The sequence below is a fragment of the Chanos chanos genome, chromosome 4 (genome assembly GCF_902362185.1).
Source record: "Chanos chanos chromosome 4, fChaCha1.1, whole genome shotgun sequence".
In the NCBI taxonomy this organism is placed as follows: domain Eukaryota; kingdom Metazoa; phylum Chordata; class Actinopteri; order Gonorynchiformes; family Chanidae; genus Chanos; species Chanos chanos.
In genome coordinates this window covers 29,782,319-29,809,467 of record NC_044498.1, presented here as the reverse complement: position 1 = coordinate 29,809,467, position 27,149 = coordinate 29,782,319, and the positions used below count along the sequence as shown (strand labels likewise).

Here is a 27,149-nt window from a genome sequence, read left to right as displayed (position 1 = left end):
TGCATTAGTCTAATTACTCTTGAAGCTTGTAGAGGACTCTTCAGTACACCAGCCTTATCAGCATATTCACTCCTCTCTGCACGAGGTCAAGGTCCAAATCAAGCAGTTGTTAGCAGACAGATTATCGAGGAAAATAGTTGTTCCTATCCATTGACATTTGTACTAGCACAAATGTAGGATGGTGGAATTGCATGTATTTATTATCAGCAATTACATGCATAGACATAAACCCCATTCACACAGTTTGTAAATGTACCTGTAAATGTTCAGGCAACTGACCAGGATGAGTTTAGGTGTGAACACAAGCTGGAGTCAAAATGCCAGGAAAATATTTTGTAGGAGTAGAGTGGAAATGTAACTCGGTTTGAATGAGAACCTGAGGCCAGACTATTAGCAAGGTGAGGCATTATCTGGAACACAACTTTAATATATAGTGCAGAGGTGGCAAATGTAAACGTAGAAGTACTCTTGCTAAAAAAAAGTTACCCTAAGTAAAGTTAAAATATCCCTCCTGAAAAATAGTTACTCACTTACAGTTTACAAAAACAGTTGTCAGTTTAACTCTACTCAGAGTACTTTTTTTTTTAGCAAGAGTACTTAGGTTTTACTTTTGCCATCTCTGATATAGTGTTTGTGTGTGTGTGTGTGTGTGTGTGTGTGTGTGTGTGTGTTTCTTTTCTGGGGGCAAGGTCCTTGGACTTTATGATTTGACAAGTTGCTTTTTAACTCCAAGTCCAGAAGTCCCAGAAGACAGAGAAAAGATCATCTGTACCACACCTATGGCTTCAAAGCTGACTGCATGCTATTTTGGGTTATGTAATAACCCAGAAACCTTTCAGAGTGATTTGGGTGTAAAGAAACACCAGACATTTATTTAGGTTATTGTATTTTCTCCGATTTACACACATCTAAGAATCTGCAACTTATCATGAACATGCTGGACATGGATTGAAGCTGAAACCATCTAAATGTCCTCTCAAGCGGAGTGTAGAGAACATATTGTCACCTATCTATTGATTACTGAGGCCTTGACGTCTTCAACTTAGTATGCCAGCATTACCTGTGAACTGAAATGTACTGTCAAGTTGATCCACTAAATAAGTAAAGAGGTCCACCAAACGGACTGATTAGAAGCATGTCCTAATTGCAAGTAAAAATTATGAGATAGAAATTGTCATATATTACAAAAAAATCTGCAAGATACTGCTTCAATTTAAAGACAATACCTGTAGATTTAAATTGTTCTCAGACTGTGAAATAACTTTTAGATATGAATGAGTGATTAGTGATTAATTTGTCCTGAAACGATTTCGACGGTTTGTGCGGACAATTAGTAATTGCAGTGCCACGAGTCTCCACTAGGCCAGGCACCGTCGAGCTAAAAAGCAAACCCTGACTCGGTCTCCACTGACTGCGGTACAATATATGACTTTCTCCCCTTTCAGCTTATATTGACATGCATTCCCTCCTCATCATGCGTAATGGTTTACGTACGCGACTTATGCACCATGATACCCCGGAAGATCTAGTACCATTACGAAAAAACATTGCGACCGTAACGTTACCTCATTATGTCGTCACATCCGGAACGTGAAAAATCTAGAATCTTTCAGCACTTTCCTGCGACTTCTGTCTATGTACATAAATGACTCTCGTATCAGTTCGGGCTCTTTGGGGCGTTGCGTTGTATGGTTCTAGGTACATCTGACGTAATTCGTTTATTAAGAACAAGAGCACAGATCTGTCGTGGAAGCGAAGCAACGACAGACAGTGCTGATCAGCAACAGGTAAGAAATATCCCATGAGTTAGGAGAGCAAGCTTAATTTATTAGTCATAGAACGCAGGTGGCTGTTGTATGACAGCCGTATTCTAAGATACGGATAATATGATAGTCTTTCGGGGTTTATCAGAGACTAAATAAATTTGCGAAATAGGAAATGAGGGGAAAATCTTGATCTTCACCAGCTAACATGAGCTTAACGTCTCATCAAAACACCATGTCTTACTCAACACCACTGCAAAAAGAACCTACTTGTCAGCATGATTCGACAGAATGACAGTGTCAGAAAAGTTGTATTTCTCTGAGTCTGAGACTTACATGTTGCTTTGAACTCACGGTTCTCTTTTTGGAACATTTGCAGGAGTTGATGCAGTGAATACAGTATTTTTGTCGGTATTGTAACTTAGCCGTCGTACAGGAATGTAATGCGTCAGCTGTACCACAGTAAAACTGCATGTTGCTTGTGGCTTAACATTAAGCAGTGCAGCACATAAGCACTACTGTTGGTTATTTCCGTTTGTTGGAGTATTTCTAGGCATATTATACCGGTGTAAGGGCTAGGTTTATGTGTATAATAAAGAATGTCGATTTCGTGTGCGGGAAAGTGTTGTATTTCAGAGGAGATGGTAGTAAATACTGGCTACTTGTCCCGTTCACTTCTGTACTATGGAGAATGTACGGAAGCTTTATTTCTGTAAACTCCTCAACCTGATCTGTATGCCCTCGGTTCATGAACATATAACCTTACTCATACAAATGACTGTCATAATTAACACATATTTGCAAATATTATCCATAAAACTTATTTTCACGATCAGTCTTTCTTCTGAAGTAACAGAATCTTCAATTCCTGGTGAAAATTATTAACACATCAGCAGATTAGCACATGAGTCCAGCAGTTTCTGTGTCATCCTGAGAGTTGGGAGCTCTAGAATTGATTTAGCATAACATGTGTTGGAGTGATATCAGCAGAGATTTAAAAAATAATGGAAAAGAATTTTATCAAATATTTAACAGACTGTCAGAGGACATTGCCTAAGGGGAATGTATGTATATCAGTGAGTGAGGATTAAGCCTGCAAGGCCAGAGGAATGGGTGGTGCACACACACACACACACACACGCGCGCACGCGTGCGAGTGTGGGGCGCAAGAGCGGAGAATAATATGACATTCGTTGGCAAGAAAGCAGTACACTGGCTTCGCTAGTTTCAATAACTGCTGTGTCAACCGTGTTAAAGCTTGGCATCAGCTGTAGAATAGGTTCCGTTGCATCCAGCTGAGATCATTGGATGTAAGGCTCTGATATCCCAAGTAGTTAACTGTTCCGTTGGGACAGCTCAGGAGTGTGTTTCCAGACTTTCTGAACCAGACTTCACTTTATAACATGGCTTCTATCAATGGAATGATGGAATGAATGCTGGAGTGAAGTCATTGGATTTCGATGACACTTGTTTCAAGCTCAGTACATCTGGCATAACAAGACTCGCCTCATTCACAACCATGTCCTTTTTTCACACGTAGGATCTAGAAAGTACCAGGTTGACAGCAGCTTGTCTCTATTCAGACTTGTTACAGACTATTTGATAACATTCCTTCCTGACAGCTTGGTTGGGTGCTTTATAGGAGGTTAATGAGGAGGCTGGGAAAATGATGAGCACTCTAAATGATGTAATTAATCAACCATACATAGCCCAAAATGATCATGCATGGTGGGCCATGTTTCAAATTCAGATTCATACCCTCTGTATAAAACCTTACTTACAAGATTTCAGTGAATCCAAGGAAATTTCTAAAGTGCCAGGATGAAAATGTGTAGAATTCTTTTCAGAGTGTTCCTGAATTTGGACTGACCCAGACTGCTGTGACACCTACTTAATAAAAAAAAATCACAAATTATTACTGTAGTGCATGGTGGTGTATTGTTAGTCCGCTTCTACTCAGCACGGACTTTTGTAAGTGGCTGTGGATAAGAGCCTTTGCTGAGTAAATAAGATTGTAATTGTGAGTTGACTCTGACTCACATTTACACATGAGCTTGAGCCTGTAGTTTGTGTGAAAGGGGTTAAAGTTGGGAACCAGCCTGCATGACTGCAGAAGCTGTCAGTATACTCAGTACACTCACAACAAAGAGGCCGTGGATTGGAGAGATGCTATAGAATCAGATTGTTTTTTGGGCTACAACATCAACTGCTAGGAAAGCTAGGTAAAGTTCTTCAGTCTGATTTACAAAGTTGGTTTGAATTCCCAGCAGGGTTTGTTTTTTGTTTTTCAGTTTCACTTTTCCAGTGCTGTGTCATGCTGTGGAGTGAAAACAAGTCCACATGTAGTGGATATGTACAGTGTAGAGTTTCAGGATCTAAACGAGGAGTATGTACTAAATGAAGGTCTCAGGGAACTCCAGGATTAAGCTAACAGCTTTGTTAGCTAACAGCTATATTTGTAGCTGTTAGCTAACAAAGTAGCATTTAGCAAACAAGAAGAGAAAGTAGCATTTAGCAAACAAGAGCTATTGAACTATGGCTATTTGGCCCAGACAGATCCAGAACTGTTTTGTAAAAATAGTAGCTTAATTTTACTTGTGTTTTTTTTGTTCTTGTTAGTGTATATAAATGAGTCTGCAGAGAAGTACTATTTTACAAATCTAATTTACTGTGACTTAGCCCTTCAGTACGCGCTAAATCTTTGCATTGTTCCCAGTAGGAAATGCTCTGATGTATTAGCTGTATGGGCTCATTTGTAGGAAAAATACTTAATTTCTGAATCTCGCCACCAAGAGCAAGAGACAAATAGGCTACTTGTCCTGTACCAGCGCATGGTGCTTGTCAGGGGGGAATATGGAGACAGCCTTCAAAAGGGACTAAAGTTTAGGTTTGCATGCAGTGGACCACCTGGCTGCATTCCTGACATCCCTCACAGATATAGAGGATAGTGTACATCATATGTGTTTATTAGCAGTTGAAATGCTCTGTTTATGTTTTCCAGGAACTAAATTTTGGTTGTGCTTGGGAGTAGGTGCAAGTTAGTGCTTTTGTCACTGATTGGGTAAATAAATTTGTTCTTTTAGTGCCTGTTACAAATCAACAGTAGCTAGCTTGCTTGCATTTGAGAAGCATTTTGTTTATCATCAACGTTGTATGTTCTCCCTGAGTTGTGTGCCATATATTCATAAATGCACAAAATGATGATTGCCAGCATGTTCGTCTTTCTCTCAGTCATTCTGTGTAGGTACAGCTGTTTGTATTCGATATCACTGGAAACAGAAAATAAGGTCTGCTATATTTTTAGTGTCTGTGGATATTTTTGAGCTCCCAGTAAACCTCACTTTGTAATTTGCTTTTTATTAGTCTGCTCACTGTTGTTTCTATATGTAGAATGTCATGTTTTTTAAATGTCAGTATTTTGAAGTTTAACTGCATTTAATCTGTGTATTTATGTATTTAATGTATTTTTTTGACAGGACATTAGGAGCTGGTTGTGACTGCAGGACGCTCAGAGGACTCCAGTGAAGCCACAGAGGCCTGCGGCCATGCTGTGCTGGGGAAATGCCTCCTACGGACAGCTTGGTTTGGGTGGCATCGATGAGGAGATCGTCGTTGAGCCGCGGAACTGTGATTTCTTTAACAGCAAGCAGGTGATAGATGTGGGGTGCGGCCATCGGCACACTGTCTTCCTACTGGAGGACGGAACTGTCTACACCTGTGGCTGCAATGACCTGGGCCAGCTAGGTCATGAGAAAGCTCGCAAGAAGCCAGGTAGGGTACCTCTTTAAGAGGCCAGGTAGGGTACCTCTTTAAGAAGCCAGGTAGGGTACCTCTTTAAGAAGCCAGGTAGGATACCTCTTTTTAGAGGCCAGGTAGGGTACCTCTTTAAGAACCCAGGTAGGGTACCTCTTTAAGAAGCCAGGTAGGGCACCTCTTTAAGAAGCCAGGTAGGGCACCTCTTTAAGAAGCCAGGTAGGGCACCTCTTTAAGAGAAATGGTTTTGTTTTTTTTTGTTTTTTTCAGATCATAGGGAATGTTAGAAACATTTTTTAAAACTTTGTCAAAATGACTTCAAAGAAAGGGCTCAAAATATAGGTAAGGTATCATCTGAAATTGATTGATTCTGATGCTGCTGACAGACAGACTCTGAAACAGTATTGCTGCAGAATGGAGAAAATGTACATATAGACATGAGTAGGACTATCTGACAGACACAGGAATAACAGAGCACACAGCAGGCTACAGTAAGTGCATGAAGAGAATCAAAATAAGGAATCTAAATGTGCTAAATAATTTGGCTGTAGCAGAATTAAATCACTTGCTCCTGATTCCTGAAACAAATCAACGGACGATACCCAACCCTACTCAGAGTAGAGCAGGAGTTAAATGATCTGGCATGGTTTTGGCTGGAATTGTTTCTGTGAATTTTTCTCCTTGAAATGATCTATTTTACAAATACAGAACACAACACTAAACATGCCAGTACAGTCAGCATGTATATTTCCCAGTAATAATGAGTCCTAACAATGGTGGTTAATAAAACAGAATCTGGTAGAACTTTAATATCCTTTGCAAACTTGTAGATAAGTACCACCTGTAGGTAAGCAGATATGTAGAACCAAACTGATATTTCATGACTGCATGCTCTCTCCTGCTCCAGGGGAAGGGACATTACTGCATGCTCTCTCCTGCTCCAGGGGAAGGGACATGACTGCATGCTCTCTCCTACTCCAGGGGAAGGGACATGACTGCATGCTCTCTTCTGCTCCAGGGGAAGGGACATGACAGCATGCTCTCTTCTGCTCCAGGGGAAGGGACATGACAGCATGCTCTCTTCTGCTCCAGGGGAAGGGACATGACAGCATGCTCTCTCCTACTCCAGGGGAAGGGACATGACTGCATGCTCTCTCCTGCTCCAGGGGAAGGGACATGACTGCATGCTCTGTCCTACTCCAGGGGAAGGGACATGACTGCATGCTCTCTCCTACTCCAGGGGAAGGGACATGACTGCATGCTCTGTCCTACTCCAGGGGAAGGGACATGACTGCATGCTCTCTCCTGCTCCAGGGGAAGGGACATGACTGCATGCTCTCTCCTGCTCCAGGGGAAGGGACATGACAGCATGCTCTCTCCTGCTCCAGGGGAAGGGACATGACAGCATGCTCTGTCCTACTCCAGGGGAAGGGACATGACAGCATGCTCTCTCCTACTCCAGGGGAAGGGACATGACTGCATGCTCTCTCCTGCTCCAGGGGAAGGGACATGCTGTAGAAGCCATGTTAAGAGAGAGAGATAAATGTAAACTGGCAGGACAGATGTTGCCAATGTTGTCAATGTACAAGATTGTTATTTGATCCTGAGCTTGAAGCTGACATTAGTGAGTGTGTAGAAATATGATTTTGACACCAAACGTAGTCAGCTCCCCTCTGAGCATCAGAGAAACATGTAGGTGTTTAGCTGGAAGTTGGTTCATGAGGGAACACTTTTCTGTCTGAAAAAACAGTTGTTGTGTAAACTTGTTGTGAAGATGTGGTGTAGGCCCAAGGCAGCACTGAGCCTTTCAACAATGAATGTGCTTAATATCTCAGAGAGTGATGTAGGAGCATGTACTTAGATGAGTTTTTAACTGTTAACATAATAAATTAGATAACTTTTTTCCCCACAGAGATTCTATTAAACCACACAACACCCAGTGAATTGCTGGGTAACATGATGAATATTTTGGAGATTTCAAAGATAATTCAATTTTATTTTATTTTTTATGTTTCATGTGATTTTTTTTTCATTGTGGCAGTGATCTTGACAGACCTTGTCCTTATGAGCTTGACAGTTCATGCTGTTGATGGAGACTTGATGCTTCAGAGCAAGTGCCTTCAAACACTGTATGCTGTGGAGAATCAGACAGTCTGCCCTGGGTGTATTTTTCAGTTCACTAAAAACATTTACCCATTACTGTTGCTTTGTTTCCAGAGCAAGTTGTAGCACTGGATGCCCAAATCATTGTCGCAGTGTCATGCGGTGAAGCCCATACTCTTGCTCTAAATGACAAAGGACAAGTATTTGCATGGGGTCTTGCCTCAGATGGACAGCTGGGCCTTAACAATGTTGAAGAGTGTGTTCGTGTGCCCAGGTAAAGGATCTCTAATCCTCAATCCCACAGCAGCAGCACTAGCATAACCTGAGATCGGAAGAACCGAGAACACACAAAAAATGCCACCTCAAAAAAATTTCTCTGATGTGACAGATAAATGTTAATAAACAAATAAATGCAAGGATGTGATTTTAAGAGCATTGTTTATACACTGGTGTCCTTAATGGATCTTGAAAGTTCTATAAAATGCACATAACCACATGTTTAATATCAACACATGCTATGTAGGTAATGTATGAGAAACACTAGTGAAATAAAAAGATGACACCTGGAAATTTGGCAGTTTGTACTCGAAATTCATTTGTTGCTGTCTGATGTGTGCTTTGCTGAATTTTCTACTGCAGAATTTTTTTCCATCACGTTATTTTGTAAAACACATATTTAAGAATAGTTTAGATAAATTAAATAATACAAACTTAAGGACAGGTATTATATGTGAAATATAAACAACTCTATTGTGTGGGATTGTCAGCCAACAGGACAGTCTCCCCACTGGTATGCCTCAGTGACCCCTAGCACCTGAAGGTCACCTGCATGACTTGATAAGGTTGGGCAGTGGTGCTTCAGTGGTCAAGAATTTTCTCATGCCCATTCATCTATAGTCAACAGTAGTCACACATGTCTCTTTAAATAATGTTTGGCACCATTATCACAGAGGACAAGCTATGGCTTGGTAGTCTTAGAGTGGATTTACTGTGTGACTAGCAAGGGATGTCTCCAGCAGTAAGCATTTGCATGGGGTGCTGATTAAGGTAGAGCATCTCTTGTCTGGACCAGCACCTCCTACACACCCCTTGCTGTGCCGCTCTTGTTTTACTGAATAGGGAAACAGAACAGTTTTCTGTGTTGTCAGTGTGAGTGGTTGTTTTCTGTGGGCTGTGTATTGTAAATGTTATTATAATGACAAGCTCCCATAATTTATTGCAGTGAGTTTATGTTTATGGAATTGTGATGTTCACTGGGCTTCATATATTGGTACTATGTGCTTTAGTTTCACATTTTGGTGTTTTAAAAGAAATGCACCCTATATACAACTAATTTTATCCATGGAGAAATGAGAGAGTAAACATAAAAATACGGCCCTAACTACGACAAGCTAAATAGCATCATTCAGTTTGTAGTGAATTGTTGTCTGCCTCCTATTTCCATAATAATGCTAATCATGCAAATTGTGATTATGCTGTTGATATGCATTGAGGGTGTTTTCCACTTTCACCTTCAGGACCATAAAGAACTTGTCAGAGGTGCATGTGGCCCAGGTCACCTGTGGGTACAGACACTCTCATGCCCTCTCCCGAGGCAAGTTTCCATCATCCAGTCAATATTATTATAGTCACTGTTACTGTTTCTTTCTGTGGATTTCTGTCTTTGTTGTGGTATTGTAATGTTTTCATTCATAATGCTTTTTTAAAATATAAATGTGTACTGTACACCTCTCTCCAGATGGTCAGATCTTCTCCTGGGGCCAGAATAAATACGGCCAGCTTGGGTTAGGGATCAAAGGGCCCAATGTGATGACGCCGCAGGTCATCCAGTCTTTATTGGGGATCCCGTTCGCCCAGGTATCGTCAGGAGGAGCCCACAGCTTTGCTCTCACACTGTCTGGGGCAGTGTTTGGTTGGGGTTGTAACAAATTTGGACAGCTTGGCCTAAATGACAACAATGGTGAGACAACCTTTTCTTTCATGTGAGAATATTACAGTTACGTTGTGCATACATTCTCTCTTTGATTGAACACTTTGTCATATGAGGCACATGTTCTCTTTCAGATCGATATTTTCCTACTCTGCTGAAAACACTCAGGTCACAAAGAGTCGTCCATATCTCCTGTGGAGAGGACCACACAGCAGCACTCACAAAGGTAACTCCGGACTTTTTTAAGAACGAACAACTAATTTTGGTCATTCGCATACATGGATTAACCCAGTCAGATTTGTCATCGACCATTTGACTATAGTGTCTGATTAGTTTAGCACTCTCATTTTCAAGATTTTGTCAAGAACAAATCAAATCCATGATGTTTGTATATTCTGAAAGTGTATGTTTGTGGAACCTCTGCTTTTAGATGTGGTTTTTGTATCGTTTGTCCTCATTAGAGAAGCATGCCTTTCAAATCAATCCAAATGGTGAATCTTCTTCCAAAAATGATTAACGTCAAGGTTGATTGGTGATTGGTTGATGGGAGTGACGATATGAGAATGGTTGGGCTAATACTGATTTAGTAGACATGAGACTGTTGTAAATGTTGTGGTGAATCGAAGAGCAGTGTATTTAAAATTGATGTGCTGCCTTGTATTAGGAGGGAGGTGTGTTTACGTTTGGAGCTGGCGGGTATGGCCAGCTGGGACACAATACCACGAACCACGAGATAAACCCAAGGAAGGTTTTTGAACTGATGGGAAATGTGGTTACACAGATAGCTTGTGGCAGGTAGGTCCCAAAAATGCCAGTGAATTGAGCATTAGGTTATTAACACAGTGTTAGAGTACTTAAATAGTTGAAGGGGATACTGAAAATTTTAAAATTTTTATATGATATTTCACGTGTCTCCAATGCAGTAGGTGAATTACTTAGATGGTTACCAAAGTTTTTGGTTGCCTTGGCATTTTCATTCTTTTCCATGTCCAATGGGCAAAAAAATCTTAAAATTTGTTCCTAAAACAGTATAAACATGTATTGAGTGGTGTGTCACAATATGTTATAATATCTTATGTCTGTGGTATTTCAGTACTATTATTAGTTAATTTACAGGTTTTACACTGAGTTACACAACACTATATTTAATATGTGGTACCACGGTGTACAACCACACAGAGTTAGCTCTGCCATGTTACTCAGTGCTTTAGCCAGGTGTGTGAATCATGAACCCCCATAGTGGCCTGTGAATTAGTCGCTTAAATATCAGTAGTCTTAATGGTATGCGAATTGTACAAAATAATTAAACATTGACAGTTATAAATGGAACTTGGTCACTTAAAGGTACCTGTAGCCAGAGTATCAGAGTGCAGACTGGTGTTTGCATGAGTTTGATGTTGCATGAAGTTAATCTCAATAAAATTAAAAATTGCTGAACTGCAATGTAAAATGCAGGAGACATCATGTAATCTAGTCTGTGTCCATTATGATAAACAGTTAAAAAAAATCTGTTGCAATGTACAGTAATTGATCATTTTTCTTTCTTACCAAGGCAGCACACTCTTGCTTTCATTCCTCACTCGGGTAAAATCGATTCCTTTGGACTTGGAGGAAATGGCCAACTTGGTACACGCTCCACATGCAACAGGAAGAGTCCTGCTCCAGTTAAAGGGCCCTGGAGGGCATACAAAGGCCCAGACTCTATGGACACAGGTTAGTGAACAGGACGGTCTCAGGTGATAGGTCTCAGATATGCACTATAGGTGAAAGCTATTGAGGTTTCAGTGCAAATGCCCTGTAATGCAAAATGAAGAAACAGGGAGGAAAAACAGCCGTCATGGAGCCAGTGAGGAATCAGGCTTAACCCATTGAGGCCGGATGCAACATGTGTGTGACGTAAGACCGTGTGCGACGTTTGCATTCGTCTCCTTTTGGATGCGATGTGAGCGCATTTTAGATGATGTCATTGTTTTCAAGACCCGTTACCAATGAAATGCATCTGATTAGCTGAAATACATGTGGGGAAGGTGAAATGCTTGTTTTGGTTTGTTTGTTTGTTTTCAGCACAAAATGCTTTGCTTGTTTTCCTGAGCGAGGGGAGCACAATAATGTCTCTCCCCTTGCTCAAGTCGTCAGCCATTGTCGCTGTCTGAAGCGCAACTTTAGAAATGTTTTTGCGGTCCAAACGGAGACTAAGAGGCTAAGATGGGCTAAAAATAATCAAAGCATTTCGCCTTCCTCACGTGTATCTCAGCAAATCAAAATGCATTTCTCCAGTCACAGGTCTTGAAAATGATGACATCATCTAAAATGTGCTCGCATCGCATCCGGCTCTAAAGGTAGAAGCATGCAGATGTCGCGCACGGTCTTAAAGGGATCATGCAAATGTTGCGTCAGGCCTTAATGGATTAAGCTGTCCTGTAGAGTGGCAGTGGATCAGTGGGCTGGGGTTCCACATCAGGATGCAGAGGATGACCGGTTCACACAAAAAAGATTTAAACCAAATCCTTCTCATTAGGGAGTGTTAATTCATTCATAGATGCAACTGAGCCCCTACCTGGAAACGTGTCCTCATCACTCTAGTGGGAATTCACACATACAAAATCAAAATTAGAAGTAATTCCCATAAAACAAATGCAGTCATGAACTCTTTTCTTGTTTCTCTTTGAGCATATGCATAAAGGGTTTCAGTGTAAGCCAGCTAATGATTAAGTGTTCTCAAACTTTGAACCAGAACCCTGCATTCAATTGCACAAGTGTAAACAGTATTAAAAGTGATCTGTGAATATCTGTCTGTTAATGCAGTCTTACTTCTCCCAAACAACAGTTATGTTAGTGACTTTAGGCGCTTTCGCACCGGAAGAACTTTTCCATATCTGAGAACTGTTGGAGAAAGTACCCCCTTTTTTGCGTGTTCGCACCGCAGGAACTTAGAACGATTATAGTTCTTAAAACGCCATTTTGAGGGGCCTTTTTAGCTCCTACTTCAGGGTAGGTACTTTCTCAGCGCAATAGGAACCTTGTGACGTAGGTGTACAGCCATTGGTCCAGACGCAGGCATAGATGATTGCAACCGTCATTTTTAAAGATCCGTGCAAAATATAAAGTCTTAGAACGTATTACATTTAGTTTTTGATATTCATGTCTAAAATGTCTTAAACTGTCTGGAATTGTAGGAGGGGAGACTTGGTTTTATGTTTTATTTTACCGGTATTTTATATCCCCCAACAATGACCATTTTTGCAACGTCCAATGTATATTTGTACATTGAAGAGGTAGCGTACACTCCGCTTCGGTAGGTGCTTGTGTGTCCGCTTGTGAGGCTGTGATCCACATTTTAACCTAAAATAAGAATGTGTTTATCCAGCTTACGATCTGAGGGCTACGACCGGGAAAAAGAAAAAAAAAACCCACGATGCTGCGAGCAAGCGTCAGGCACAAGCGCTATGCTAGCACCCGAAAAGTATTGCCCATCGAGTCACTCACTGCTACCGCGGTGGTAAATGCATAAATACAGGGGGACATTTTTTCCCCATTGGACTGGGTCTATCGCCATACAGTTTTATTTTCGTCAATGAGAAGGCAATTATATGTTATCTAATGTGCACTCAATATTTCTGTCATTCAAATTCAATAAAACTCATTAATTGTGTATACTGTAGTCTAGTTTGTCGATTTCTTTTGCCGCAGTAATGGTATTTGTTTCCCTTTGGAGGTATTTAAAAGGTCTTAAAAGTCATTACATTTGCACTTAAAAATGTGCATCTATCCTGGTTAGTCGTAAACAACATCTCTTAGCTGCTGTACCGTCGGCCGCCTTACGTCACTTCAGCGTTCCTAATGGCGGTGCGAATGCAAACAGAAAAAAGCCCTAGAACGTATGTAGTTCTAGGGGAAGCTCCCCAGGGGGTAGTTCCTATCAAATTAGACCCTAGAACTGTTCGGTCCGAAAGCACCTTATATTCACTGTCTAAGTATTTTGGAAAGTGTTTTGATTTGAAGTAGTGACATTTATTAGTCTGGGGGATGCCCAGTCTCTGATGATAAAACCTGTGATGATGAGGTTTTGTCTTTCAGGGTCAGAGCAGTGTTACTATGTGAAGAGGATCTGTGCTGGTGGAGACCAGAGCTTTGCCCATTATCAGTTACCTGAGGTGTGTAATAAATATATTCATTAAACATATAGAGAAACAGACTGTTTAAAATCCATTCTGGTTAAGAAACACCTTTCATTTATACTACTGCTATGTCATAGTGTATTACAATGTAGAACTAGGCTACAGTCTTGAGCAGGGCCATGGTGACGTTAGAGAGGTAGAAGAAGCCTATCGGAGGCTGGGACTCCTAGAATGATTTTACTCCTTACTGCAAATTTTCAGAAAGACACAGATGCTGTGGGCTTTATTCAGTCCATTATCCCTGTCATCAATGGACCTCACACATACAAAATAACAGTGAAATTAATGAGGCAATGCAATTCCCTAACTAACGTATGAAACAGAAGCAAGCAGCTTTTTTGAATACCAAAAAACTGAAGGTCAAATCTAGAGAAGTACTGTACGTAGAGAAACATCTGTCTTCTTTAAAGACAGAAGTGTGTGTGTGGTGATTTGCTTGAGGTTGCTGCCAGTACTGATGTTTTGAGTGTTGTCTCAGCGTCTCACAGCTCCAGATGACCTGAGAGCACCAAACCCTCATCGGCATGTGTGTACCCTAAACCCTGACCTCATTCAGAAGTGGCTCAGCTATGGACAAGGCAGACTTTCACCAGAAATGACCAAGTATGTCATTTATCACCAATGATAATTTGGGCGGTGCCTGTTTGTGGATGATCCAAAACTGTAGATATGATTGAAGTGGTACCACTAATTACCTCCATTTCATATCTTCCACAGTGAGATTGATCTTGTGTTCTCCTCAGCGAGTTGCCTCAATGGAAGCTTTTTGTCTTCAAGGTAATAAGACTCTTCTTTAACTCTTTCAGCTCCTTTTTTTTTCCTCTTAAAATGCTCATTCTTTTTGTGTAACTGCGATTACCATCAGTTATTTCTGCTTGATCATGTGTTGTACAACTAATATGTTTGTTTGTTGTGAATAGTGTATTGCAGTTCAATACTTGTTTAATGCCACAGTTGTGAAATGGTAGGTTGTTGGAGCAATGACAGTTTTAATTGTTGACATAAGACAATTTGTGTGCAGCCATCCAGATCACTATAACACAAGCAGTAAGTGTTCGGGGGTGGACATGAACGCGGCTCGTTTACTGTTAAACAGACTCATCCAACCTGAATATCCTCACATATCTCAACAGGTGAGTGATATACTTCATGCCCTGCCTTTGTAATACCTCTACAGAACAATTCTGCCTGTAACAAGTCCGCTATTACTGTGAAATCTGTTGGAGTGTGTGATGGGCAGCTGCCAACATGGTCATCTGACAGCGGAACCCTCATAGGAACACTGCTGCTGGTGGCTTTAATATGATCTCCAAAATTCCATCCATCCATCCATCCATTTTCTCCCGCTTATCCGGGACCGGGTCGCGGTGGCAGCAGGCTGAGGAGGGTCGACCAGACATCCCTTTCCCCGGCTACATCCACCAGCTCCTCCTGGGGGATCCCAAGGCGTTCCCAGGCCAGCCGAGATATATATTTCTCCCAACGTGTCCTGGGTCTTCCCCGGGGTCTCCTCCCAGTTGGTCGCGCCCGGTAACACCTCCATAGGGAGGCGCCCAGGAGGCATCCTGACGAGATGCCCGAACCACCTCAACTGACTCCTTTCAATGCGGAGGAGCAGCGGCTCTACTCCAAGCTCCTCCCGGGTGTCCGAGCTCCTCACCCTATCCCTAAGGGTGTGCCCAGCCACCCTGCGGAGGAAGCTCATTTCCGCCGCTTGTATCCGCGATCTCATTCTTTCGGTCACTACCCAGAGTTCGTGACCATAGGTGAGGGTTGGAACAAAGATCGACTGGTAAATTGAGAGCCTTGCCTTCTGACTCAGCTCCTTCTTCACCATGACGGTCCGGTACAACGACCGCATGACTGCCGCCGCCGCCCCGATCCGCCTGTCGATCTCCCGCTCCATTTTACCCTCACTCGTGAACAAGACCCCAAGATACTTGAACTCCTCCACCTGAGGCAGGAACTCAGTCCCAACTCGGAGGGGGCAAGCCACCTTTTTCCGGCATAGGACCATGGCCTCGGACTTGGAGGTGCTGATCCTCATCCCGACCGCTTCACACTCGGCTGCAAACCACCCCAATGTGTGCTGGAGGTCACAGTTTGATGATGCCAACAGAACCACATCATCTGCAAAAAGCAGAGACGCAATCCTAAGGCCACCGTACTGGACACCCTCCTCACCCCGACTGCGCCTTGAGATCCTGTCCATGAAAATTAAGAACAAGATCGGGGGCCAAGGTACAACCCTGGCGGAGTCCAACACTCACTGAGAATGAGCTTGACTTTGTGCCGAGAATACGGACACAGCTCTCACTGCGGCTGTACAGGGACCGAATGGCTCGCAGCAGCGAACCTGGCACCCCATACTCCCGCAGTACCCCCCACAGGACACCCCGGGGGACACGATCGTAAGCCTTCTCCAGGTCCACAAAACACATGTAGACTGGATTGGCAAATTCCCATGATCCCTCCAGTATCCGTGCGAGGGTGAACAGCTGGTCCGTTGTTCCACGGCCAGGACGGAATCCACATTGTTCCTCCTGTATCCGAGGTTCGACAATCGGCCGCAGTCTCCTTTCCAATACCCTAGAGTAGGCTTTCCCAGGGAGGCTGAGTAGTATGATACCCCGATAGTTGGAGCACACTCTCCGGTCCCCTTTTTTAAAAATGGGGACCACCACCCCCGTCTGCCACTCCACAGGCACTGTCCCTGACTCCCACGCAACGTTGAAGAGGCGTGTCAGCCATGACAGCCCAACAACATCCAAAGCCTTCAGCATTTCAGGGCGGATCTCATCCACCCCTGGCGCCTTGCCACTGTGAAGTTTTCTAACTGCCTCAGTGACCTCTGCCAGAGAGATGGGTGACGACCCTCCTGAATCTTCTGGCCCTGCCTCCTCTATGGAGGGTGTGTCAGTCGGATTTAGGAGCTCCTCAAAGTGTTCCTTCCACCGTCCGACCACATCGTCAGTTGAGGTCAGGACCTCCCCGTCCCTGCTGAGAACAGCCTGGACGAGGCTCTGCCTGCCCTTCCTGAGTTGCCTGACGGTTTGCCAGAACCTCTTTGAGGCCAACAGAAAGTCCTTTTCCATGGCCTCCCCAAACTCCTCCCATACCTGAGTTTTTGCTTCCATGACAGCCGTCGCTGCTGCCCTTTTGGCATGCCGGTACCTCTCAGCCAATTCCGGAGTCCCCCGTGCTAGCCAAGCCCGGAAGGCCTCCTTCTTCAGCCTGACGGCTTCCCTCACCAGTGGCGTCCACCACCGGGTCCTTGGGTTGCCACCACGACAGGCACCAACGACCGTCTGGCCACAGCTCAAAGCTGCCGCTTCAACAATGGAGGCTCTGAACAGGGTCCATTCAGACTCCATGTCCCCAGCCTCCCTCGGGATCAGGGAGAAGCTCCGCCAGAGGTGTGAGTTGAAGATCTTCCGTACAGGGTCCTCAGCCAGCCGTTCCCAGTTCACCCTCACTATGCGCTTGGGTTTACCAGGTCTGTCTGGCAGCCTCCCCCGCCATCTGATCCAACTCACCACCAGGTGGTGATCAGTTGACAACTCTGCCCCTCTCTTCACCCGAGTGTCCAGCACATATGGCCGCAGGTCTGATGAGACAACTACAAAGTCGATCATTGACCGTTGGCCTAAGGAGCTCTGGTACCAGGTACACTTATGAGCTACCTTATGCTCGAACATGGTGTTCGTTATGGACAATCCATGACTCTAACAGAAGTCCAATAACAAAGCACCACTCGGGTTCAGATCAGGTAGGCCGTTCCTCCCAATCACTCCCCTCCAAGTCTCTCCATCATTGCCCACGTGAGCATTGAAGTCTCCCAGTAGAACTACAGAGTCCCCAGATGGTGTCTTCACTAGGACACTTTCCAGTGTATCTAGGAAGGCTGGGTACTCTGAGCTGCCGTTCGGCGCGTACGCCGTCACGACAGTCAGAGATTTCCCCCCTGCAACCCGAAGGCGCAGTGAGGCAACCCTTTCGTTCACCGGGACAAACTCCACCACGGCGGCGCTCAGTCGGGGGCTAACAAGTAACCCCACACCTGCCCGCCGCCTCTCGCCCCAGGCAACTCCAGAGAAGGACAGAGTCCAGCCCCCATCCAGGAGTTTGGTTCCAGAGCCAAGACTGTGCGTAGAAGTGAGCCCAACTATATCTAGTTGGTATCGCTCCACCTCCCGCACACGTTCCGGCTCCTTCCCCCCCAGAGAGGTGACATTCCACGTACCAAAAGCCAGTTTCTGCACCGTAAGTCCAGTCCGCTGGGGCCCTCGCCCCATCCTGCCACCCGTGTGGCATCGCACCCGGCCCCTATTTCTCCCCTCGCAGGTGGTGGGCCCACGAGAGGGCAGCCCCACGTTGCTCGTTCGGGCTGAGCCCGGCCGGACCCCGTGGCAGGTCCAGCCACCAGGCGCTCGCCGACGAGCTCCCCTCCCAGACCTGGCTCCAGGAGGTGGCCCCGGTCTCCCTATTCCGGGCAAGGTGCCTGTATCTTCGTGTGTGCTAATCATAAGGGCTCTTCTGAATCGCTTTTTGTCTGGCCCCTCACCTGGGACCTCTCTGCCTTGGGTGACCCTACCAGGAGCTTAATGCTCCAGGCAGCACAGCTCCCAGGATCACAGGGACTCACAAACCCCTCCACCACGATAAGGTTGCGATTCCAGGAGGGGATCTCCAAAATTAAAAGTGTCAAATCTTCAATAAAACTGATTGAGAGGGACCGTCCATACAACTTTTTGTCCCTTGCACCACCGTACCCATCACTGTGTCAAGTTACACCTAAATCTTTGACTGCCTGGGTAGTTACATCAAGATTCAAGGAGCAATGCAGTGGGTTACTCCTTGCAGCGTCAGGAGGAGGGCAAAGCATTTCTGTCCTAAAGCAGTTTAGCGAGAGGAAGATGCAAGTCATCCTGTACTTAACTTTATTTTAAAGTCTTCTCTCCTTGAAACCTGAGAGGCTCCATCTTAGTCAACAGCTGTGTGTTTTCAATATAAACCTGGGAACTCTTTTTAAGAATGATATCAACAAGGGTTTACTTGTACTGCAAGAACAGGAGCAGCCCAAGCAACGGGCCGTGAGGGAACCTGCACCTTACCTCAGTCTGTTTAGGATTTATGTGGGTTGGTTGGTCTTGGTCAGGCAGGAATGATCTAAGCTAGCAGAGGGCCTCTTCAGTTATGCCAAGGAGTCTTTCCAACCTGTATACAAAGCATCATGATCCATGGTATCAAATGCTGTAACTAGTATAAATGTAGATAAGCAGCTATGGTCAGAGTAAAGAGGGAAATCACTGAGCACTTGTAACTACAGCACTCTCTGTGCATTGATGCTTTAACAGTGACTGAAAGAATCCAATGTATTGTTGCTCTGCAAAACTGAACTTAACTGTTTAGAACCAGCTGTCTGTCCATCTCTAGAAATGAAAGGAAGATTTGAAATGACAGAGTAGTTTCACAAGTAACCCAAACAAACTGTAAACTCAGCTATCCCCTCATGCAAACCCACAGATTTGGATGGCAGAATACTGAGAGCTAGTTCGTTCTGGAACATTACAGTACAATCTCCACAGCTTGCCGTTTGACTACTTTTATTATCAGTGTTACTGTGAAGGCTTTAACACTATTGTAGCTGTTACATGGACTGCTTTTTCAAGCAAACCTAGTGCTTGCTCACTAACTTTCAGGTTCTGTGTGTTAGACACTACCTTAAGAGCACATCTTCTACAGTTTTCAGGCTAGACACACAAAACTTGGCATGTAAGTCCATGCCATATGAGCTGATTGGTTTTACTCTTTTGATCAATTCTCAGAATCATTTTACATGTGGGTCAGTTTGTTTTTAATGCAAATTGACACTGGCAGAATGATCAGAAATTTAAAATTCATGAACCCTCTAAAAGATGATGCCAGAATGGCCCCAGTAGTCCCATTGGTCCCTGCTGCTCAGTCCAAGCTAAAACTTGCCCAAACAATAGGTAAAGGACTGTTGGTCAACCATTTCATGTTTTCATTTCAAACCTACCCAGTCATATTTTACTGTTTGCTTCCCTTGCTGTATCTCCTCCCCCATCCTCTGTCTCCTTATTTCCATCTCTCCCTCTCCCTTTCCCTCTTTTCACACTGTAACGCTTTTATGACATATTATCCTTAATGACAAGATACTTATGTTTTTTCTTTTAGGAATGTTTTCATTATAAGCATTTGGCAAACCTAGTAAAATTGCCATTCTCCCCAGAGTAATCAGCCTAATCTACAATACTTCCTTTACTAAATAAGACCTCAATACTGTAATGTATCACCAAAAGGCTTTGTATCAGCTACAAATGTCATATTCACACCCATGACAACCTGAAAGACTGTTGTAATTGCTGTAGGCTTGGCTTAGAGTTGATGAACATTTCGTTCTGGGTTTTTTTTACCCAATATTTTAAAAGGCAGTGATCTCTCCATCTAGATTTAGCTGTGATTTATGAAATCAGTATTCTGTCAGCCTTTTGCCTTGCCTGGCATATAGAACACTGAATGAATATGCATAAACTTATTAGAAATCATATTTGTATAAGATTTAACAAATAACTCAAATTTACTTGTATACTTTTACCCTTGGAGGATTTTCATACTGTTGCTTAGCTGTTGAATATGGCACTCAAAGATAAGACATTGAGACCAGAAAATTGCACAGATACATTTTCAGTAAATTATGTGGTCAAATTTTCAATGAATTATGTAGTTAAATTGTTGATCAGGAGTGCTCTCAGGCATGAGAGATCAGTTTTCAAAATGGCGCATATAAACTTGCTCTGACAAAAAGATACAGTACAGTGTCATTCAAACAGCAACATGCTTAGATTTGATTGGGCTCCATATAGGCAGAATAAAATAAAAGTTAAGACACCTGCGGGAAGCTGTATTAATTTGAAAATGCAAAACATGTCATGAACAGTTTTGCCCCACGGATGTTTCAGAAACAAATGTGGAATTGGCCTCAAAAGTCATAGTTTATCTAAAGTAAATCTCTGTGCCGTGCCCTGGTGCCGTGCCCTGTCATGTGTCTCATTGTTGATTGAACCCTACTTCAGGGGCCAGTTGAATTTATCGTCATAGCTTTAACTTTAAACATGAAGGCAGCATTCAAAATGCAACATGGATAAAAACAAGGCTGTTTAAACAGGTTAAAACATATTTCACTTATTCTGCGAAGCCATTTTGGGCTCAGATGTCACACACACCCTCAAATATTTCTGACATAAAAGGTCAGCAGTAACACTTTTGGATTTGTGGAATTTTTAGTACTTTACCCAGTTGTGATTATCATTGTCCAACAACATCTGCTAGGTTGCTGCCAGTTTGGAGAAGAACCTGATTCCCAGATTGAGCAGCTCTCCTGGAGATGTTGAGGCTCTAAGATTATACCTCACACTACCTGAGTGTCCTCTCTTCAGGGATCCCAACACATATGTCACCCTGGCCATTCCTTTTGCCAAAGCAGTCATAAGCCTGAAAGATGCTCCACTTAAGGTGCTTGGTGAGTGTCCCTCTCATGTTTTCTATATTTAACAAGTACAGCTGGTTGAAATTCAGTGAAATTCAATAGAAGTTGTAGAGGTGTATTTTCTATCTGGTACACAAAGTGATTGTACCTAAAGTAAAAAATAAGTACACAAATAAAACAAAATAGCAAAATATATAATGTGGTTAAAAATATGTAGATTGTTTGCATGTTACATGTGTTTTTCTCTGTAACCTTTTATCTAAATAACCCCACATAACAACAAATTAGCCCACATAAGTACTAGTCAGAAGCTTGCCCATTGTACCAACAGTGGGCCTGGGTAGTTTGCTAGGTAGATTTCATTTACAATGACAAGACATGGCACTGTAATTTCATTGTTCTATTGTTTTATGTTATCACAAGCAGTTCATTTGGATTCCATCACTAAAAAGTTAAACTGGGATGCCATAAAAAAGACAACTGTGAATACATTACGATGTCAGCTTATAACTTGTCACTGTTTTTGCCATGTTACAGGGACTAAGAAAAACATTTTTCATGGATTAAATTTTCTGCATGAGTATGGTGAAATTGGCTGGAGGAGTACATTAAAAATATTCAAAGCACTATTAAACATCTGTTAGGGGCTCTCTACAAAACTTTCACATAAAAGAAAAGAGAATCCAGAGAAGTCCCAAGACATGGATGAGATTTGACCTGTGGGACTGGCAGGTGTTCATAACAACAGATCAAATTTGATTTTTCATTTTTCTTTTTTTTAGTGACTTTTGTCATTTCTGGTAGAATGTACTTAGATGCTCTCCCACTTATCTGTGACTACAGTACTAGTAGAGTGTCCAGTAATTAGACCTAAGATATTTTTTGTGGACATTTAATCACACCTTCTAAGACAGTGTTTTCAGAGTTGAATACACAAAACAATGAAATATTATATTAAGAAGGTGAGGGTTTATTTTACTGATAATGTTTGGTTTCAAGTTTCTTTAAAATAGTAATGTCAATAGTTTTGATGAAAACTACAAAACGTCAGTGAAGTAAACTACAAAATTCTGAAAACTAACAAGAATAATCACATTGCCATGCACCCTCAGTACACAGGCAGTTTCTCCAAATAAAAAAATGATGCTTAATGACAGAAATACAAATTTTAAGTATTGCTTTTGGGTGCAGTAATCAACATGAAAGGGGTGCTCCACATAGCATAACTGACTGTTTTTTTGTTTTTTTTTAAGTATAGATATGCGCAACAATTTTTCAGATAGAACAGAACAACATACCTTCTTTCAGGAGCTTTGAAAAAATATGAAAATTGGGGCTGTCTGTACAACTTTTGTGCCCAGTGGAATCCATTTTTTGTTTTGTTTTGTTTTTAAATTGAGTGCCAAAATTGCCATTCAGTTTTATTGACTGATATTGTTGGTGTTGAAACCATTTGGATCACAAGGTTTCTGTTGGCTGGATGCAACGTTGTTCTTCCAGGTAATTGGTGGTCGCGACTAGATCCCACTGGGTTCCAGAGGATTGTGGAGCTTTATAAGGATGTTGTTGTTTGCTTACTCAAGATGCAGAAGGTTGGCATTCCCCTTCCTGAACAGAGGGTCTTTACATGTTTCCTGCACACATCTCTTAAACTCCTCGAGGCCCTACATTCAGTGAGTACTAATATTGTTTTTTGTCTATTTGATATTACTTAGTTGATGTACACAATGCTTTGACAAGCTATTATCTTCTCCTGTCGTGTCAAATATCACTAATTATCTTGAGGGAATCTTATTCATCTTATCTTGCTCTTATTCAGCTTAGATAGTAAGAATCTGGAATTTTTAAATCAAGAATTGGGTTACATTGTAGAAGAGTCAGATAGCCTGGCTGAGCAGAATGATACAACTCAGTCCAATACTGCCAACAAATATCTCCAACATATACCACAATAAAGTATCTCTAACATATCCCTCAGTACAAGCTTCTACCCTTACTTGTTTATATTTTAATGACGATGACATTGATATTCCAGGTGAATGAGCGTTCTAGCCAAATTATCCCATATGACAAGTTTTATATCCATGAGCTGGACGAGCTAATTGACATCAGGAATGATTACGTTATGTGGATCCAGCAGCAGATGTTCGCCTTGGTAAGTTCTGTCTAAAACTACTCCGTCTCATTGGAACACAGTCATACATTCATATATGACCTTATTAGTGCATACCGCAGCATGTGTGTCCCCCAGCATCACTGAACTCACTGAACACATGCTAACCCAGAAACCAGAAATAAGACGGGCAGTATAGACATTCAAACAGATGCCATGTTCTGTCATCTAAAATCTTTATATTATGTACCCTAATCTAATATTTTTCCCCCACACAGGTCATAGAAAACCAGGTGACCTTATGTAAATACCCGTTTGTCTTTGATGCACAAGCAAAGACCACTCTTCTTCAGACAGATGCTGCGATTCAGATGCAGGTGACTTGACCCTCTCTGTTTAATTTTGTTTTGTTTTTGTTCATATTCCATATTTTTATAGGAGACATCATCATACTGTTATGCTCATGATTGAACCCTGTCTTCCTCATGATTGGAGTTTCAGAAATAATAATTTCAGTAAAAGTTTCCCATGTGGGTAAATGTGATTCAGAGGTGCTCAAGGTAGATTATTACAATAGAAAATGAAAGAAAGTGTATTGTATAATATTTATATTAAGTACTACATGTTTATTTTGTGTATTTATATATTTTTATATAACTGAATTTGATTTTGTAGATTTCTAAAAACTAGCAGGTAACATAAACTCCCTTGATGTCTTGTCTCAGATTGCAGTAGACCAGGCCCAGAGACAGAATATCACGTCTTTACTGACGGCCAGCGGAGTGGTGGATTCAGTCAACCCCTGCCTTATTCTCATCGTACGCAGAGAAAACATTGTTGGCGACACCATGGAGGTTTTGAGAAAATCAAAAAACGTTGACTACAAGAAACCTCTGAAGGTGAGTGTGCCCTCCACTTTGGCATTTGTGAAGACTTGCCATAACCAGTACCTCACACAACTTAATCACAGCATTTTGAACACAAAACGTACAGTAAATCTGTTCAGTGTTGTCCCAGAGTGTTCAAGTGAATGTATGCATTTGGATAATTCTGACAACTGAGATAAATGTACTGAAATATCTGCCCACATACAGTGTGGGTAGATTACAATGTCTCTCTGGTTACAGTTTGAAGTACTTTTGCTGACAAGTCTGTTTTATATTTTCCAGGTTATTTTTGTTGGAGAAGAGGCTGTGGATGCAGGTGGAGTTCGTAAGGAGTTCTTCCTCTTAATCATGAAAGAGTTACTGGACCCCAAATATGGCATGTTCAGATATTACGAGGACTCCAGGCTCATATGGTTTTCAAACAAGGTACGCTGTACACTCAAAAGTTATGTGACTATGCCTGGGAGTGAGTGACAGCTGACGGTTTATGTTAATTACATGTAAAGTCAGAGTGGTATGTCTGTTTTAAAACTCAAATTCTCACAGCTTATGCATTCTGTAAATCATTGGAAGAACAGGTGCTCTGATGCCGTAGTAAAAGGCTGAATGTTTGCTCAGAACACCTGTAACAGCAGTTAATGTTGCAGAAAATAAAATGCTCCAGCGAATCTTTTTCTGTCTGTGGGTGATGTGCTCAAGGGTAAATGAAAATGGCTCTCATTTCAGTACTAGTCATCCTATTGCATTCTAAAATGACATTTCGGTACTGGTCATGTTATTGCATTCTAAAATGACATTTCAGTGCTGGTCATCCTATTGCATTCTAAAATGACATTTCGGTACTGGTCATGTTATTGCATTCTAAAATGACATTTCAGTGCTGGTCATCCTATTGCATTCTAAAATGACATTTCAGTACTGGTCATGTTATCGCATTCTAAAATGACGTTTCAGTACTGGTCATGTTATTGTATTCTAAAATGGCAGGTTTATGTGCAGCAAGTTGATTGTGATCATGGTAAATTCAAATACAGAGAACCCATATGAAATTAAATTAAAATTCAATCCACAAGAAGCTCTGTTTGAGCAGATATCCCTGCATGCCTCCACACTGCACTGCCAGAACATTAGTGCTGCATATAAAAGTGCTAATTAGAGAAATGTATGTAATGCCAATACCATTATGGATGAATAAGAGAAAAAGCTAAATGTTTAGTAATATGTTAATAATACAGCAAAACTGATGAAAGGCCTTTCTGCAGGCATATAATGTGATAACTTGTTCAGTATATTATAAATTAGTAAACGGAATCATTTCAAAGAATAATGCAGCAACAAAGTTTCAAGTTTCAAGTTTATTTAGAGCCCAATATCATTGTTTGCAGTCTCAAAGGGCTTTATCTGCCCACAACAAAACAGGACAGCACTTCCTGACTTAATCCTCATTGCAGGCAAGAAAAAACTCACCAAAAACACAGTTGTAACAGGAAAAAAAATGGGAGAAATCTTGAGAAGGACCACAAAGAGAGGAGATCCCTTCCTGGTCAGACAGGTGTGCAATAGGTGCTGACCAAGCGGACAATTACAATTTCAAGTGAATACAATCAGATCACAATCAAAGGGGATGGCGATGCTGACAGGAGGCTGACAGGGGGATGAAAGATGAGAACACCAGGAAGGATCGGTCCAGAGGACAGGAGGAGTCAGGATCACTGGTATCTCAGGAGTAGCATGTGTGGCTCGACAGAGAGAGAGACATTTGTTAGATATGTTCATTTCCACATAATGGTTAAGGGACAATGTGCATCGTGCGCCGAGTGCAGGCAGGGACTCGGGCATGACTAGCTATTACAGCATAGGTAAAAAGGAGAGCTAGAAGGTAATACGGACATGAGAACACTCTGGGACACAAAGCAGCCACCCACTCCACCGTCAACAAACCTGAGTGAATGTGTTTGGGGGGGGGGACATCCGAACATCCCAGTTCACCAAACACTCTATGCCCAAGAGCCCTCCAGATCTGCTCCTTTACCTTGTAAAGAGCTGTTAGCAAAAGGCTTGGCTAAACAGACATGTTTTCAGCCTTGACTTAAACACAGAGACTGTGTCTGAGTCTCGAACACTAGGCTGTTCCATAACTGTGGGGCTCTGTAGGAGAGCGCTCCGCCCCTTGCTGTAGCCGTCACAATTCGAAGTACCAACAAATGGCCTGCACCTTTTGATCTAAGTGTTGTCACCTGTCTGTTACAGACATTCGAAGACATTGACTTGTTTCACCTGGTTGGTGTGATTTGCGGCTTAGCCATCTATAATTTCACCATTGTGGATCTGCATTTCCCTGTGGCCCTGTATAAGAAGCTACTGAAGAAGAATGTGGGACTGGAGGACTTAAAGGAGCTGATGCCTGAAGTAGGAAGGTTAGTTATTGGGTTGGGCTTCATAGGAGATCATTGGACAGATTTTCCAATATAATAGGTGAGCATATTGGTAGATGGTAGTGTAAGCTGTGTCTGATTGGTCACTCATTCTTCATGAGCCAAAGACATCTGTGCTAGTATGGAAAATTTCTAATCACAGAGATTCTGAGGGTGCAGAGAGCTTAGATACAAAGAGAGTAGGTGTTGCATGATCTGTGAATGAGACTCGACCAGGCTTTAAATATGTGGAGCAATGATGTTTTCTCCTCTGTGTTACAGAAACCTGGAACATTTACTGAATTATACAGAGGATGATGTGGAACACACGTTTTGCCTGAATTTCACAGTAAGGAAGGAAATTACAGAACAAAAACATCTTCACACACTGACTGCCCTAATAAGAAATCTAATCTAACCCTAATAATCTAACCCCAGGCATGGATGAAATTAGGGCTGGGTGATATAGCCTATAAATAATATTGCGATATTTTTAGT

General features: G+C 42.3%; 1 protein-coding gene across 2 annotated transcripts in view; it reads left to right on the top strand.

The window, feature by feature from the left end:
* The first annotated feature begins 1,607 nt into the window (after positions 1 to 1,607).
* Positions 1,608 to 27,149, top strand: part of herc4 (HECT and RLD domain containing E3 ubiquitin protein ligase 4) — a 35,781-nt gene continuing 10,239 nt past the window's right edge. The window contains exons 1-20 of one of the 2 annotated variants that reach the window (XM_030771115.1): positions 1,608 to 1,787; positions 5,240 to 5,534; positions 7,734 to 7,893; positions 9,137 to 9,213; positions 9,358 to 9,579; positions 9,684 to 9,775; positions 10,214 to 10,344; positions 11,102 to 11,262; positions 13,627 to 13,703; positions 14,206 to 14,330; positions 14,445 to 14,504; positions 14,749 to 14,860; positions 21,081 to 21,270; positions 22,738 to 22,910; positions 23,273 to 23,392; positions 23,629 to 23,727; positions 24,076 to 24,249; positions 24,520 to 24,663; positions 26,488 to 26,654; positions 26,934 to 27,000. In XM_030771115.1, the coding sequence (XP_030626975.1) occupies positions 5,309 to 5,534; positions 7,734 to 7,893; positions 9,137 to 9,213; positions 9,358 to 9,579; positions 9,684 to 9,775; positions 10,214 to 10,344; positions 11,102 to 11,262; positions 13,627 to 13,703; positions 14,206 to 14,330; positions 14,445 to 14,504; positions 14,749 to 14,860; positions 21,081 to 21,270; positions 22,738 to 22,910; positions 23,273 to 23,392; positions 23,629 to 23,727; positions 24,076 to 24,249; positions 24,520 to 24,663; positions 26,488 to 26,654; positions 26,934 to 27,000 (2,577 nt within the window). In that variant the 5' untranslated portion in view covers positions 1,608 to 1,787; positions 5,240 to 5,308. Of the gene's footprint in view, positions 1,788 to 5,239; positions 5,535 to 7,733; positions 7,894 to 9,136; positions 9,214 to 9,357; positions 9,580 to 9,683; positions 9,776 to 10,213; positions 10,345 to 11,101; positions 11,263 to 13,626; positions 13,704 to 14,205; positions 14,331 to 14,444; positions 14,505 to 14,748; positions 14,861 to 21,080; positions 21,271 to 22,737; positions 22,911 to 23,272; positions 23,393 to 23,628; positions 23,728 to 24,075; positions 24,250 to 24,519; positions 24,664 to 26,487; positions 26,655 to 26,933; positions 27,001 to 27,149 lie in introns of those variants that run through there. The other variant, XR_004025236.1, reaches the window with a different exon arrangement.